This window comes from Cataglyphis hispanica, chromosome 9, assembly GCF_021464435.1.
Source record: "Cataglyphis hispanica isolate Lineage 1 chromosome 9, ULB_Chis1_1.0, whole genome shotgun sequence".
Taxonomy (NCBI): Eukaryota; Metazoa; Arthropoda; class Insecta; order Hymenoptera; family Formicidae; genus Cataglyphis; species Cataglyphis hispanica.
In genome coordinates this window covers 7,487,765-7,505,633 of record NC_065962.1, presented here as the reverse complement: position 1 = coordinate 7,505,633, position 17,869 = coordinate 7,487,765, and the positions used below count along the sequence as shown (strand labels likewise).

At 37.5% G+C, this 17,869-nt stretch overlaps 1 protein-coding gene across 1 annotated transcript in view; it reads right to left on the bottom strand.

Moving 5' to 3' along the window:
- LOC126852105 (headcase protein) overlaps positions 1-17,869 on the bottom strand; it is a 129,836-nt gene that overhangs the window by 99,031 nt on the left and 12,936 nt on the right. Inside the window, exon 2 of the mRNA XM_050596588.1 lies at positions 6,884-6,980. Coding sequence (XP_050452545.1) covers positions 6,884-6,980 — 97 coding nt within the window. The remainder of the gene's footprint in view (positions 1-6,883; positions 6,981-17,869) is intronic.

Genomic DNA, 17,869 nt, shown 5'->3' with positions numbered 1-17,869 from the left:
AATCATTTTATACATCTATTATTCAATTGCTTAACCGTGTGAATAAAACATGCAACTGTCTAGCCGACCACGTTCTTTTTTTTTCGCCCTCGAAAAAATTGTCCGTGTATATATCAAGTTCACGGACAAAAATACTAGTGTGCGCGTGACGTGGGGCGCGAGAAGCAGAGCTATCTTGCATCGATCCGATTGAGGTAGGTCGGGCTCTCAAGGGAGCCACCACGACTCTTATCCCAGTTCAGGGATAAATTCAAGGACAGTCCAGCTGTCTACGACTAAAAGTCCGCATTGACGAGAGTTATAAACTCGCATTATCATAATGAAAGATAAAAGCGCCTTTTTTCAAACTTTATTAGTAATTATGTTGGAATAATGAATGATATTTTAAACCAACAATGTAATAAGTAAGATAAATATCTCATAATTAAACCGGAAATTAAATCCAGATCTTTCATTCACCGAGCAAAAGTTTAAATGCAATTGTTTCATTAGTATTCATCTAAATTTCTGGAAAGGAAATTATCTAAAAATTATTTAAAAAAAAAATGTTTATTTATTTCGCCTTAAATATGCTTTGGTTCTTATTAATTGTAATAAATATTTTGTTTAACGTAAGGATAAATCAAAATCTAATATATTCTATTAAATTTGAAAGCAACGAAAAAATTATAGAAAACATATGGATCAATGTTGTTAAATTAATAATTTATATAATTATTCTGTATTCAAGTTCATATATTTTGTTCTCTCTCTCTCTCTCTCTCTCTCGTTCTCGCGAATATCAACATGTTGAATTACACACGAGTTGCGCAACAGGAAGACGAACGTTTAAGCTAATGACCTTTAATGCAAACCTCCATTGTGTGCGGAGTGTCAAGCCTGCAATAAGAGTTAACGCACAAAATGCGTTCAGCAAATAAAAAAAGAGAAAGAAATTGTGGAGAAAGACTGACAAGTACAGAGATGAGAAATATGCATAAATGGTTTTCTTCACAGATAATTTTTTGTAAATGTACGAAACAATTGTTTTTTAAACTCTTAACAATTTCTCATCAATAAATGTTAATTGCTATTGGTTTATCGACATATATAATGTTGTTATACTTTAGTGAAACTAAACTAGTGCAGAAGTAATTTCAACTTTTAAACTAAAATTTTAAAAATTTTAAAACTTGGCGCAACCATGAGAAAATCTTCTCCTTCTCTCGTTCTTTTCAAAATCTAATCAAAGTTTAGTGGAGGCTAATGAGATGTACGAATACTTCTCGTGGTCGCGGCTACCACTTTCTCGTTTATGTCGTAACGAAATTAGTACGACCCGACTTGAAACACCGTTCCAAACTCAGGCTACCAAACTTCCGTCCACCATTTCGTACTGCCTCTGAATTTAATCAACGCCACCAGCGAGAGGTGCAGGAAGATTACATTACTTAGAGAACTACCTTAGAATGACGTGATTGTTCTAGCACCGGCTTGACCACGGAGGGTCAATGGGTTTCAATGGGTTACTATGAATGCGGTAAAGAAATTTAATAATAATTTAGCAATTAATAATTATTATGTATATCACGTGATTAAACATACAAGATATGAGTTTTAAAATTAACAATTTATATTGCACAATAATAATGGAAATAAAAAATTTCTCGTGCGAAAAAGATATTTCAATTTTACAGAAATTTTTTTTCCACTAATATTCATATATACTTATATAAATTTTCTATACGACAAAAAAAGAATAACTATATTTTTCTCTTCGTCATCAAGTATCTATCTATACAGAATTAAAAAGATCGCAGTGTATACTAAGCTTTTTGTCTCGAAAATAGCGAGAAATACCGACTACGACGCGACACATGGTACATAATAAATCCACACGGACATTTTCTATTAGCTCGAGGTGATCGGAAGCCGCCGTCGTACATCAGCGTCAGCTCATTGGGAATCAATGTCCATCGAATCGACGAGCGAGACGAGACGCGACGCGACGCGACGCGACGCGACGCGAGGAGACTCGCGAAGCACGAGAGGACGTTGAAGAAAGAAAGGAGGCCTCGTCGCTTTTCATCTCTTCCAGAACGGCTGAATTACGAGAAAAGCTTTTCGACGTCGTTATTACGAGCGGACCTTTTAATTAATCTCTGCCCCCTCGAACACGAGTATCATTCAAAGTCGCTCTAGCGCCACTCGACGTAGACCAACGAGGGTTCCTCGCGCAATCCTCGAGAAAATTACGCGGATCCTTTGCGATCGCTCTCGTCTATGACATGGGTCCGCACAGTTTTTATAGTCCTTTTTTGTTTTCTTTGTTTCACGGATTGGTGTAAATGACATAAATATAAATAAAAGAAACATATTGAAAAAGAGAATAAAGATTTATAAATATTATATATATATATATTAGAAAATTCTTTAAAACCTTTTTTTCAATTAATGCCAATTAATTTAATCGATCGAATATTGATATTATGAAAGATTAAATTAATGCACCAAAATTTAGATCAATTAAAGCATCTTTGCACTTTATATGATTAAAGAAAAAGAAAAAAAAATTAAATAGCAATCTGAAAAATACTCGACACAATTTATATTTCGCACCGTGTCCTTGACAGAAAAAAGCGCAGTTTACGAATGTTTGCTAACGGAACAATCTCTTATCAGAGCCAGTTAGGCCGAGATAATAAGACCAACATAATGCGTTCGAGCGGCGAAATATAACTCTCGGCGTTGACTCCGGTGAGGCTTTTGAATCATGCTCAAAACTTTTCGAAGAAAAAAATCGTACTTTTTTTGTCTAAAGTAATAATTGTGTATTACGTTTTCTCTAATTATTTCAATTTTATTATTAATTAATTCTATCATGTTATAAGTATATTATATATAAATTTAATTATATTATTATTATTATTATTATTATTGCACACACACACACACACATTTATTAATATTTATATTTTACTCTCTCTCTATTTTATTTGTGCAAGAAAAGAGGGTGAAAGAAACAGAGTATTGTGTACTTGACATTTTGCCCGCTCAGTATTTTCTGCAAGCTAGCGTCACTGACATTCGATGCATTTATCTTCGTCACACAGCGGACCGACTCGGAGAAACAATATTTATCGAGTCGCGAGATAAAGAACCGCAGTTCGCGGACTTTGCAATAATAAACTATCGCGCTAATGTAACGCTTAGCGTATCGAGTATTCGACGAAATGATAATATTCGGGTCGTTCAACCGCTTTGCACGCACACTTGAGAGAGCGAAGGGAGTTCACGAAGCTATGTAAAAATAAACTATCGCACGATTATTTACATCGAAACAATAATGATTCAATTACATAGTTACAAAACAAAAAAAAAGGCAATAGATACGAATTTATGATGATATTACTTTCGATTAACTAAATGTCAGTCACTAGGAAATGCATTGCGAAAATAAATATCCGCCGCATTGTTATATTTATATTAGAATTACGAGATTAAGATTATGTTATTATATTACAAAACTCGTAAAATATATAATATATAAATGTTTGTCGCAAATGGAGATAGATAAGACACACACAGCGCGACGAAACGAAGCATAAAATGCGAATGCAAGCCACTCCTAGGTTCAGTGTCTATATAAGCCACGTGTCGCGAGTTACTGTTATTGCATCGCGGCACGCCACTTTCCCATTTTCCCATTGCTCCTCCTGCGTCCGATTTATCGTCAGACGCAACCGCGAGGTCGTTCACACGAAATTCGCGACAGACTTCGTCACAGATTGCGCATGCACAAAGTTTAAAAAAAAATTTATATATTTTTGCTAATCTTACTCCTGCTTATAAGTATTATTATACGGCAGAATCCACAACTGAAATAGAGCGATAAAAATTGCAAGCAAAGGGTTCGAGGCGACGATAGAAGCGACGGAGAAGATTCTGTTTTTCCCTCGCCTCGATGGCAACGGAGGGTCTTAACGGAAGAGTTATCGCCACGACTTCCAATTCACGGCGGCAAAATCCCCCGCCGGTCTTAAGTGACTCCGGGGATTGTCGGCGGTGCACATCGGTATTCAGCGCGCAAAAGGCAAACCTTGCATTTTGCAATTCGCATCGCGCAACAGCAGAAAGGGGTAATCCACCCTCGATACAAGAGAGTTACACGGGGAAGAGAACGGAACACGATTGCTACGTGGGGACGCGGTTGCCATGGAAGGATTCGCTGGGTGTGTTTCGAGGGTTTCCAACAGAGGGTTTATGACGATGCCCTGGTTCCTCCACCAGTCCCCTCTCCCTCAGTCCTTCCGCGTAACAACCATCTCCGCTACTGCACGACGCGATGCGTGCACACACACACACACACACACGTTCAACGGGACGCGTGCGCGCGAGATCGATCTCCCTCGAGTTACCTAACGGCTCATGTTAGGTTTAGTCGGCCGGCGAAGCTGACAGAACCGGTATTATTGAAAAACTGGAAACCGGCAACACACAGCAGCGGTCACCGTGCCGGTTTCGTCGCCAGAACACGCTCGAGAACGGCCACGGAAAATCTTATTGAGCAACATATATCGCCGATAAAAGAATGCAAAACGGCGACGTAGAAAAAAATACAAGCACACTATGTTTATTTTTCTAATCTCGAAAATAAAGCACGATATATTAGAAAACATTTTCGGCTAGTTGACAATTTACTTGCGCCAGATATTTTTATATTATCGCAAACTTTTATAATAACGTAAAATTATTCATATATTTAAGCAGATTTCCTCCGCGAGTAAAGCCATGTGTGTTAATACCGTTTCTGCGAGGCAGTTCTCGCTGCGGGCTATAAACGCCACGTCCAACTGTAATAAAGTCCACACCGTTGGTAAAGCCGAAAAAAAGAATGATCAAAGGAAGGATACACGTGCTTTCTAATAAAATAGCAGAATGGATTTTATGAACGTGTTGCAACGAGCGGCGTCGCGTGTAAAATGGCGAAAAAAAAATGATTGCTCTTATTTCCGCCACATGTCGATAATAACAGTAACAAGAACAAATAATAAGATGACAGATGGGATTAGCAGCATCACGCGAGGAACGCGTCGCTCCCAAATTCCCACTAATTAGCCGCGTCGTTAATTTCTTCAACTTTGACGACAATTGCTCGCGCCGACACAAATCCTGACGAAAATACAGATCGGGTGATACTATCGAGACAAGTTGAAATCCTTCGCGAGAGTACCCTAATTCACAGAAGGGAACAACCGGCTTGCTACTTTATGCCAGTTATCCTTTCTTTCTCCGTTCCCACAAACAAGCGCCGAAATGGCAGGCAATTTGAAGGTCGAGGTCAGATGGTAGGTCAAAGTTTATCAAGTATTATGGAACGGGAGTTGCGGCGTGCATCATTTATAGATCCTTTCCCTTCTCCGTAAAAAAACTATTTTTTTCTGCCGTATAATAGAAACGCGAAAACGCGAAACATTAAAAGCTCGTTATTTATCGCTTCTATGAATCGAAATCTAAAAGCTATGTTTTTCACTTCATCTATTGTACAATATTCTACATAAGGTCAAAATGCATTTACATAATTTATTAAGCTCGTTAATAATGCATGTTTTATAGAAGTTTCGCTTACATCTGCATGGTAATATTTTGTCATTAATTTGACACGCATTTTAATTGAATGAATATAAATATATATATATATATATATATATATATATATATATATATTAAATATTTCCATTTTATATTAACATATATATTATGTATCTGTATATCAATAAAAATAATACGTATAACAATAAAATTCGAAATTTGTTTCTTAAGACTTATAAAAGTAATAGCATGTTTAAATTTAGATTTATTACACTGTTTAACGAAATTAAACCGACAGTTTAGATTAATCGGAATATCGAATTCCATGTTACCTTTCATTCTACTATCCTGTAATATAAATATACGGATAAAAAAGCGTCGGTTAACCAGAGCTAGTCGAGATACCGATATAACCGGGAGTTTAACAAGTCGCCGGATTGACAATCCGGATTAATATTAATCTCGGATTAATGTTATATTCTTTATCTTTTTCTGAATTATAATACTACTCGCGATAATAAGTCAATTAATAGGTGAATAAGTCGATTGAATCACAGTTGGAAGCAGACTTTGCACAAGTCGCACACAGGAATAGCACAAGTGAAGGAAAAAATCGTAGGACGAGTAAAAGTATTCTTGCCGACGTAAGCGTACACAACGTCGTACATACGTGCGTGCGTGCGTGCGTGCGTGCGCAAAGAGACACATGCACGCTACTCGGTTTACTCGGGTATTGATTTCCCTCGTATTTAGGGTAGGACGACAGTGTTACAGGACGGGATATGTGTGTGTATGTGCAAAAGGATTCGCCGGGGGCGCGTAGCTTATGCCTGATTTACGCATGTGGAAAGGACGGTCTCTCGGCCGAGATTAATTTAACGACGCGATTAAAGCTGGTCACCAATATCGGTTTAATCCTCCATCTATCAAGCTAGTTTTTGTACCTTATTTTATGTACACGTATGTAAATCCGTATTTAATTAAATATTATTATTACAATCCATCATATGGTGGAGTATAGTTATAATAATAAAAAAAAATAATAATTTTCTTTCGTAATTTTGAAACAATTGAAAGAGAAAATATCTACTTTCAAAAATCTTCTATTCTAATCTAAAAATATTTTATTCCTAGTGTAGTATTTTGTGTTGATTATTATTCTACGCGCGATATATCTCGCATGTTGTAATCGCCAATGATTCATCACGTCGCGTCGGTTCATTTCGTTAACAAAGCAGTGTGTCGTAATTCGTACAGCTCGCAAGCGAAACTTCCGTTGTGTCAAAAAGTAGCAAGGTAATTAATTACTCACCTTGATGTGATAGGAGTTGAGTTTGGTGCGGGGCAGGCTGTTGAAAGCGCTGAAATCTAGACGACGGGAGAAGATGCCGTTGGCGCCACAGCTTTGTCTGCAAGCAAATAAAACAAGATTATTTAGAAAATCTTAAACATTTATACATTATGTGCCTTATCCATATTTTCTTCTACGCGTTCTGTTATATATATATATACACATCTAATATCGAAAGTCGATACTTGTTGAATATGAATATTGATATCGAACAATATGGATCATCAGAATCGTAAACGAACCCTTTAAAGGATTTACAACGACAAAGTTCGTGTTCCAGTGAATTTTTCGCGATTCATAATAACCCTGGACCCTCGGCTTCTCGCTTGACAACTTTCTCCCCCAAGAATGCCAGTGTATGACCCTCGTGTCGTGCGAGGCATGCTTCCGTTATATATATGTGCGACGATGAGAACGAAATATCTCTAAATATCTATTATAAATGTGATTCGTACGTATGTGTGTGTCGCTTTTTATTCAAATTTATATTAATCATTATAAAAAAAAAAATGTCTAGACAAAAATATATTAAAGATTGATTATGCAGTATAGGTTTCATTAAATAAAAAATATTGGTTTATTTCAAAGAATCCGAGCACTTCCAATTTGTTTTTAGATAAATAAAAAAAAAGTCATATTTTTGTAAATTTTGTAAATTAAAATAAATCCAAGCACAAAATAAATTTTTTTTTTCATGATCTTTCATGATTTTCTTAGTGCCATTTAAATTACAAAAATAATATTCAATGTTTCGAGAGAAAGAGAGATTTCGTTAGTGCTCGTAAATTAAAATTAATGCTCGACGATACAGAAATAAGTCAATAATTATTTATAGTCGCATATTTTTGATGTCTTCGCAAATAAACACTAGTTTTCTTATTACGCAACGGTCGACATAACTCGAGTCAACGACGCTCTTAGCTCGACAATATAGAAGAGATGCCGCTATAAGCAAATTAAAACGATAAAATAGAACAACAACAGGCGCCAGTGAGGTGGCTAGCCAGGATAGCCGGCACGGAACGGGAATTACAACAAAGACGACCATAATAGTCGGGTTGGAGCTGCAACACATAGTTGCGTCACCAGGAAGACGAGCGCGGGCAGGCGAGCGATAGGCGTCAACATAGTAGCAAGCCAGGGTGGAGTGGGGAACCCGCGACCTTGGCCTCCACTCTAGCGAGACCGTCTCTCTCTATCGCCGCATGTATTGGTTTATGTTTGGCAATGTCAGTCCAGGGTCACGAAAATATTGCGCACTGCCGAAGGCAGGCGACCGTTTCTCGCAGAGAACACTGCTTGCATTATGCAATGTGCCATATATTCGATTTCTGTTATCGGAGAGAATTTTTGCAATCTTGTTACATTCATTTTTTCTTATTTTTCTTCAAAAAAAATTTACGATACTTTTGCAAAAATAAATTGTTGGTATGATTCAGATCCGATTTTTAGGCAATTGTTATTCTTCTCAAGCTATTCTTATTATAAGAGATTACTGAGTTAGACTGAATCGAGAATACTATTATTATGACAAAAAGGAGAAAGAGAAACAACCAAAGTGCGTGTCTTTACTAAAATTCCAAAAATATGTATATCAAAAGTTAACTTAAAGTCTTAATTAAAATAAAAATATAATTTTTAGAAGCTAATTAAAGATTACTGTAAATATAATTAATTAAAAAAACCGTATGTTACGAAACATTATTGACGTTGAATATTATAATTCTCCAAACAAACAAAAATTTTTGTCGCAACAAAATAGCAAACACAGCATGTTTAATTTTAATAGTATATTCGACTATATCATATGCGATAAGTATATATGATATATGAAATATCTATACCCACGAAAATTGCTGAATATTATTTTTCCGCATTATAATTCCGTTATCACATCGAGCTCAATATTTTCTACAGTGCACATCATCAATTAAAGATCTTCGTTAGATTCAATAATAAAATTTACATTGGTAAGCTGCGTGTATTAGACGCACGTCGATGACTAACGTCGTTATATAACATGTTATTACGAAAACTTGTTTTGCGACAGACATGTAGTAGCGCCGCACACACGCACGTACGCACATCCACGAAACCTTCACACATAGTAAATAGTGTTGTTTACTTCGTATTTCATTGCGATTAGTCAACAATGTAGACAAGAAGAACCGATAAACGCGGGAAGGCGCCGCTTCTTTTTTTTGCGCTGCAACTTGGCAACACTTGACACGTTGAAAATACACGTGAATAGTTGTGCGAATCGCCCGACAAAGTTATTGTCAATACGCATCGCGTCACATTGGCGTACCGTCCAAGTTAAATTTTACAAAAAAATTCTGAAAATTATTAGCAACTTTCTCCCAAAAAATTGTTATCCCCTAATATTACAAAAATTCAATAAAAAAAAATGAGCGCATTTTTCTTTGGCTTGATTGCTCGACATTTTCAAATATATTAATTATAATCTAGAAATTGTTCTCTTTTTTTTTTTTCAATTTCTCTCATGAATTATATCTTGAGCGAATATTGAGAGCAATACATTGCACCAAACGGGCTTTATATATTTTAATATATAGGAAATACGCCAGCTTTCGTTTTCGGCGAGGCATTCTTCGCATTGGACTGAGAAGGACGGCCATAAAAAAAAAAAAGAAATGATACGCGCTGGAAGCCGAGAATAAAAATAAGAAGTGAGCAGTACACGTGAAAGCCATTAAGTTGGACGTAACGGCGGAGGAAAAAAATAGTAGCCCGCAGTCCAATTTAATGCGCACTAACCGGTTTCCGTAGTTAGCATATGCACACACGTTCGCCGCACTATCTGAGACTGATATCTACCGCGTGCGCTGATGCAAGAAAGTTATTATCTAACCTTGACGTGACTCCAATACAATGTTGACGATGTCACATACGAGCCTCCAAATTCTGTTGCGAGCACATGTTGCAAAAATATCGTGAAACGCTAGTTGTTATCGTCGGCCGAGGCGACGCGAAAAAAGAACTCTAGCGGCAAATCTGACGAGTTATTATTAGTGCGAACGTAACTGCGCGAATATTTTCAAGCGCGTTATAGATATATGTATAAAGCGAGATGATTAATCGCCTATTTGAATAATTCGCCATTGGCGAACCGTAAAATACATCTTAAATCTCGCTTGATTAATCGCGGCGCTGAATTGTTTATGCGCACGAAACAGTTCTTGTAATAAGAGTAGTACTTGACGAACAGACGTATCAAATGTTATTGCGTATCAATGTTTTGCAGCCGTCAGGATTAATCGCGAGATCATTTCTGAGAAAAATAATAATAAATACATAATAGACATAATAGACATAATGATTCCGTAGAAAACGGCGTAAAATTCCGATAAAAATCGCTTTTAGCGCGGTCATCTTACAAGATTATAAATTGATATTGTGTCAATTGATGTGTCTCTCTCATTAGATGATTGTTTCAATACATTGAAAGAGAAGTCGAACCAAGGTCGATATCCATGCGATTTGCACCTGCCTCGTACTCGAAATGATGAAGAAACGTTCAGGTTATAGTCGCAAACATCTGGCTTAGTTTAAACGGAGGAACATCATATAATACCGTCGCAGTAATAGCATCGTAAAATGTAGATGATTTGCATGTCGCGCGTTCAACGCCGCGGGGACTTGCATCTAACATTGTTGCGCAAGCAACAACGTCGCTCATATACGGACGAACGGATAAGTTTTCGTAACCCAACACCGCGGTGTATATCATCAAGTGCGATCGGTAGATCACACAGCGACAGATTACGTTTGTAGGAAGCGTTTCGCATTCGACACCTCTCTCTCCTTCATCGTCAATGATTATGACGCTAATCAAGGCGCTTATAAAAGAGGACCATCGGGCACGTCACTTTGTGTTGCGCGCTCCTCTCCCTCCCCCCTCTCTCTCTCTCTCTCTCTCTCTTATCCGCATTTCCAAGCCAGCGGCGATTCGCGCGATTTATTATGTCGGCCGCCGACCGCGTCGAGTTACTCAGCGATTCCGAGAATTGCGCCGTTTGTTCGCGGTAAAACCGCGTTTGCAGAGGCGTGCTCCTTCCCCGCTGAAAATAGCGGCGAGCGAGTTAATACCAGTCGCACTATGTAATCTTTATCTAAGTTTTTATCTCTAGCAGGCACGGGCGCGTGCGCCGCCACGATAACGATTATTGACGAACGACTCGCGAATATATGAAACTTGTTGTTGAGAAAAGAATGCGCGCATGAGGCGACCGACATCGTGTTTTTGCACGGTTCGCCACGCAGATACGTGCTCGTGCGCGCTTCTGCGGTTATGCAAGTCGTCACGTTTATCGCCGGCCGCTCGATACACGGTCCTGACCTATCATAATATATCGACCGATTACACTCGAATTTCTTATCGTGGATTAATAGATTTGATATAGAAATTGAAACGATAACGGATCACGTTTAAAGAGCTCTTTTCTCTTCTAACAAAAATTATTACACCTCCTCGAATTTTTATTTTCTCAATGGGACGTAAATATCGAAACATTACCGCATTAGAACATGATCGATGATATCATCAGAAATAAATGTATAGCGACAGATGCACGGCAAAACCATGGTATAGTTGCATGGAATATCGTGCAAGATTATTTCAGGCGACTTACGTCAGAGCGCGTTTTATCGAATGATTCCTGACCTAGGTCGTATAATACCTATTCTATGAAGAGGGAAAGAATTAACTTGAGGGCATCACATGACGACAAAATCTATTTTGAGAGACGATACAAATATAAAATAAAATTTACAAGAACGTAAAATGTTTTTTTCTGAAATTGTAATTATTTTTTTATTAATATATTTTTAAATATAGACATATTATAAAAAACATCAGTGTACGTGATTTTAATGATAAATTGTATGTAAAAAATGTTAATGTTATTAATTGTAATAAAGATCTGAAATTTTTAAATACTTGTATTTTGTTAAATATTATTTCCTATATATAAAAAAATAAATTTGTGCAAACATTGCTTTTAATACTCTCTTCCTCGTTACGAACATAACATGTATTGCAAGTTCAAGAACATGTAAAATCTGTGTTGGCGAAATGTCATATAAACTTGTTTGAATCATCGAAAAATTTAGCAACATGCATTAAGAAACCTGATAGCAGATTTTTATAGAAACAGGAAACTCCTATTATTATTTCTTAACCATCGGATCAGCCAGACCTAAACAAGCATATTTTATTTACGCCTTTTCATATTCTCTGTCCCGACGCTGACGAATCTGTTTCGATCGCATGACAAATTAAAAAAAAAGTTTCTATAAGCTTTTGCAAAAATGCATCAAAAAGCACTTGAAAAGGCTAATTTTTTTACCGTCAACATTGCAATTCTTTATTTAATTTTAAGATCAATCTGTATATCTATATGTGAAATTTCAAGTGTGTACGATTGATAGATTTGCACGTTGTATCGTAATTAAAATATTAATGGTTTTTGTATTCACATTTAATACCAAATATGGCCGCTTGATATTACGTTTTATTTGTCTAGTTAGTATAAGTGCAATCAATGTTATCGTGAGCCGAGTGTCACATTCAAGGATATGTGTGAAGTATGAGTACGTGACTTGGCCTATAAATAAATTCGAGAGATCGAGAAATGCTATTATTTAAAGTGTCTACTGATAAATCGACTCGGTTAATTGGTCATTTTGGCAATAAGAAAATGAAATATATATATGCAAATTTGTATAAACACCGAAATGTTTTCTTATAATCTCCTCATATTTATATATGCAAACTTGACAATAATTATTTTATATTTTTATATGCAAATGTACAATGCGATATCAATTTTATATTTTTATACAGTCTCTTATTTAATATTTCTTATTTAACGAAGAAGCGTTTCGCACTGTTTCTGTATAGGCAATTTTCCAAGTGGGAGACGTGTCTTGTTTACGCTTACCGGTTGTTATTTATGAGCACAAAGATCTAAAAAAAGCCAAAAACCTAAATGAAAGCGAAACTTGGCGCGGTAACTCAACGATATTTTTTTTCGTTACAAGTCTCATCGCATTTTTGCGCAGTTAAGCGATAACACGCTCGTGAGATACCCTCTTCCGTCACCGGCCTTGCACACCGCCGCGTACACAACTATACACATCCGGTGCACACACACACACCTACATGTATCAGCAAATGAATTACGTGAACGAAACTAAGCGCCACTGGGCGTGATCGCGAATGATACACTTGCACGAACACGCGTATCTTTTTTGTACGTGCATGTGAATCGGGCCGTGTTACTCGTGCCGGAATGCAAAGCCACGGTAAAATAAAGATCTCGTACGACCGCGCCAAGTCGACCCGATAACACTTCGCCGAACATCTCCAAGGCTGGAGATAAATTCCGCGAATTCAAGTTAATATTCAAGAGCCGAGTAGGATAAAATGCTTATGCTTATTTTTTCTAGCGAGTAAGCCGAGAGCATTATTGATCTACGATGCATTAAAGCGAAAAGTTTAATACATAGTTTAATGATTGTTTGATCGTTACGTATAACAAGTAATGGAAGCAAATTAAAAACAAGTTACTTAATCGACAATTGGCTCACAAAGTCAAAGCATAAAAAAATGAATGTTAATAATAAATACTGCAAAAAAAAAAACCTTATCGGTTATTATCCACTCCACTAAAGTAGCGGCATCATTAATTTTCTTCACTTATAATACTTGGCTAGTAAGCTGTCGAAGCAAAAATTAGAAATGTCTTTAACGAGTAACAAGATAAGTAAGATCAGTAATATAATTCTAGGAATATTATACCATTCGAAATATATAAAAAAAAAACTGGCATACACAATATTCCTAATATTGCACGATAAATTCTAAACTGATCGATAATCTATTCTCATTCAATTAATAAAATTTTATAATTTTTTTTCCCTCGAGACTTATTTCAATAAAATAGCGCAAGTTAAGAAAAAAAATTTTCTTACAAGTTATCTCAAATTTGTAAGCTTATTATTTGTAACGTAAAGTTGATACGAGCTATTTGCCGTGCGTTAACGGAATCTGCTACTCTCGTCTTTATCAATGCAGTGACAAATCAAACACGCGAATTGACAAAGTGTTTGAATTACAGAGATCAAAGCACGCGCAAAGTTCATTGTTAACACACGAGAGAGAATAAAACACGGGCACGTGGACGGTTATCGGTAAGCCGAAAGCGTTCAAAAGGGATTGCCGGGTAACGAGATAGCGTCAGAAGAGAGAGAGGATCGACTTATAGATAAATAGATTCGGTGTCTCGCGTCCCCGCACTGTCCTTGAGCGTAGCGGATGAGACTCCTGAATTCGCTTCACGAATTACTTACGAAGCACGTGAGGATCTTGCTAAAGACGGAGCCAGCCAGCTGCCACGTGCAATTTCCACAGCAACGACGATGACAACGACGAGAATACCGCGTCTCCTGTACATACGTGAGCCTACTACGTGCTACGTGGATGAAAAGGAATCTTCTCTACAGCTCGGGACTTAAATCCCCCTGAAGCGGGTCGCAGGTGTGCGTTAATGAGTCGAGCAACGATAATGGAAAACGACGGCACAGCTAAGCGTAGACACAATGGATCGACTAACCCAAGGCTGGCCAGCCAATCCTAGCCAATCGGTGTCGCGTGAAAATTTGTACAAGCTGCTTCTTTAGCACTTAACCCGTCCTGGGAAACTTACTTTGCGCGGACAAAGTAAACGCGTTTAAATCTCGGGCGTTTCTTTCCCACATTCGACTATTGCCGCAATAATTCCTCAAAAAACATGCGCTGAAAGAAATATCGCATCCTCGAATTTTATGTATTTGTAATCTTCTTTTCTTTAGATTCTTTCTATAATCAAAATTAATTTCAGAATACTAATTTTATTTTTCATACAAGTCCGATTATAATATTAGTACGGCGCTAAATATATAGTGACTTTTTTCGTTAAAGATAAATTCTTGATATAAAACGTTGTTTCCCAAAAATGATACTGGAATATAAAGTCAGAGATAAAAAAAAAAATCGGGGACTGGTTTCGCGCTGCGATTTCTATCTATTAATAGATGGTATAAACACGGCAGAATGACGATATGCGGAGGCTTGCGCGATAAAGAAAAACAAGCTTCACGGATGACAGCCACGGGGAGACATTGATGGCCGCCGGTTGTCGGTTACGTGCATCGAATCACGATGCAGAATCCCCCGCGGTGCATTCGTTCGCGAGAAACGCCTGCATGTTCCCGATTTAATTGTATGCTAATGCCGCGCGCTCTCGATCCAAGCGTAAAAGCCGTGGCTGTGCTGCAGAGAACCTCTTCCCCCTCCTTCTCCCCCTCTCTCGTTCATTAATTAAACGAAGACAATCAAGAGATGAAGTCTCGATCTGCAATTCGTCATCGTGTCTAATCTCGCCAAACATTCATTAATTCATATTGCGAGAAGTTATTTGACGCTGTAAAAAAAAAATATGAGAATAAATCATCACGCGTTGACTCTGGAAAAAAAATATTTTCGCGTTTTACGCGACAAGTGACATTAACGCGTATTTTCTTCGACGCGAAGATTTTTTCCCGTGAGCAGATGTAAGATGTCGAAAATTGTCACTTGTAAAATGTTACTTTCAATGTTATAAATCTATCTGTCATCGTATAGCAACAGGCGCCTACAAGTTGCAAACAAAGTTCGATATTAGTCGTAATAATATATTTTCTTTCTCTCTCGTCGAAACACTCACTCTCGTCTCACTCTACACGATGTATCGTTGGATTGTAACGTGGCTCTGTGTGTGCACAAAGCAGCCTGTCATCCCTCGCGGCTATCGAATTATCGAAGCGAGAATATCTCAGGTTCGAGCGGAGGGGGTTAGCGGAGAAAACATCGCGCAAAGTACAGGCTGGAACTGTTTACATATCGAGGGAGGTATCCGTCAAACACGCACGTCCGCAAACACATTGAACCGACTACTCTCCAGTCTCTCCCTCTCGCTCTCTATGTTTCGTTAAATCCTGTTCGGGACCGAAACGAAGCTTTTGTCGCCGACACGAGCCGTCTTTGAGGGTCAATGTCAGCGACATATTATCGATGGCGAGGGCCTAGTGGACGATGCTTGGAAGGGTACGATTTCGGGTGTCATGTTCAGGAACGCGCTTCATTCTCCTCTCCACCTCTCTTTCCATTTCGAGAGAGAGAGAGAGATAGAGAACATCGCTGAATTGTTGCCATGCTTTATGCGACGTGCACTCGACTAACTCGTCACCGAAGCCATCACCGGTGAATCGAGGGAGAAAAGCGAATGCGACAATCGTGGGAGAAAATATAACTAGTTATATAGCGTAACAAATTGTCATTACACTCACATACAAAGCTATCAATTAATAGTCACAATCATAAGAATAAATTATTATTTTGTGTATAATTTTTGGCAGCGCATTTTATAATAAAATTTAAAATTTAAAAAAGATGTGCATTTTTATCTTATAGATGTTATATACATATTATAAACTGACGGCTCAAAATTTCGATACGGATTTGATTTTATGGCACGTGTGGAATCATAAAATATATCGGTCCTCAAATTTGAATTTAACCAGACTGAGAGAATCGTATTACCCGCGGTGAATATCGATGGAAGCTGCATCGGGAGAATCGAGGCAAGAAAAAAATGTCGAGGACGAGAGCCATCCAATAAACGGAAATAGAGTCTGCGGATAAGGAGCTTTTTTTCTCGCCGGGGCACGTACGCGCGTGAGAAAAAGGAAGTCGAACGATCGTGTAAGGAGGTCCTTGTAAGCGGACTTATCCCCGACGCGATAACGGACCTCGAATGAATCTCGCCAAAGAGAGAAGATTACCTGAGAACTCGTCTAAAGGTTAATCCCCTCCCCTTCCTCGAGCCCTTGTACGTAGTTACATAACGCGGCAAACTGCCATCCCCGGATTATATGCTCACGTGCTCCAGAAATCACAAATTCCTGCCAGATTTTCAAAAGACAGAAATACAAGTACTCGTCTCCAAGCCTCTCACATTTCATCTCGAATATCTAATTCTCATTAATTCGTATCTCTTGTATCTCAGACTTAGTGGACACGTATATAATGTATATTGTCGCGAATTTTAGTAATATGTTAAAAAAAATATTTCAACGGAAATTATATTTAATTTAATTTCACGGAAACTATTTAATATAAAAAGTTTTATATGTCCAACGTATTACTCTCAAGTTAGTTATAATATTGTGCAAAATACAATACATATAAAAAATTATTTTGAAATATCTTACCAAATATATCAAAAATATATCAGATATTATATCAGACGCAAATATTGCACTCAATTGCAAAATCTATTGTACAATAAATATAATATATATATATATATATATATATATATATATATATAGAGAGAGAGAGAGAGAGAGAGAGAGAGAGAGAAGCTTATAATATACACACACACACACACACACACAAAATAGCATATTAAATTTCAAAAGAAGGATAATAGAATGAAAGAAGAAAAACAAAAGATTTCGTTATCACAATTAATAGCAGCTTGTAAATTTTCCTGGTGCGCGTACTCGAGTAATACATACGAGCGCGGTTGTTTATCATTGTTTAAATGATTACGTGTGATGTATCAAGCATTTCCAAATACAAACACCGTGTGAAACACACAACTCGCTTTTTATATCACACGTTATAGACGTTATACATACCACACATGAGAGATAGAGACAGAGATGAGAGATATACAGAGGGAAAACGTTTCCGCCGCTATAATTAAATGTGGCTGGTAAAGGTTTCCTGTATTTTCCGACGCGCGTACTCGTAAAATGCATACGAGCGCCGTATAAATAGTACAGCGTATCATGCACGCGAGGAAAACTGAGATGCGTGTCTCCCTTTCATTCTTGAAC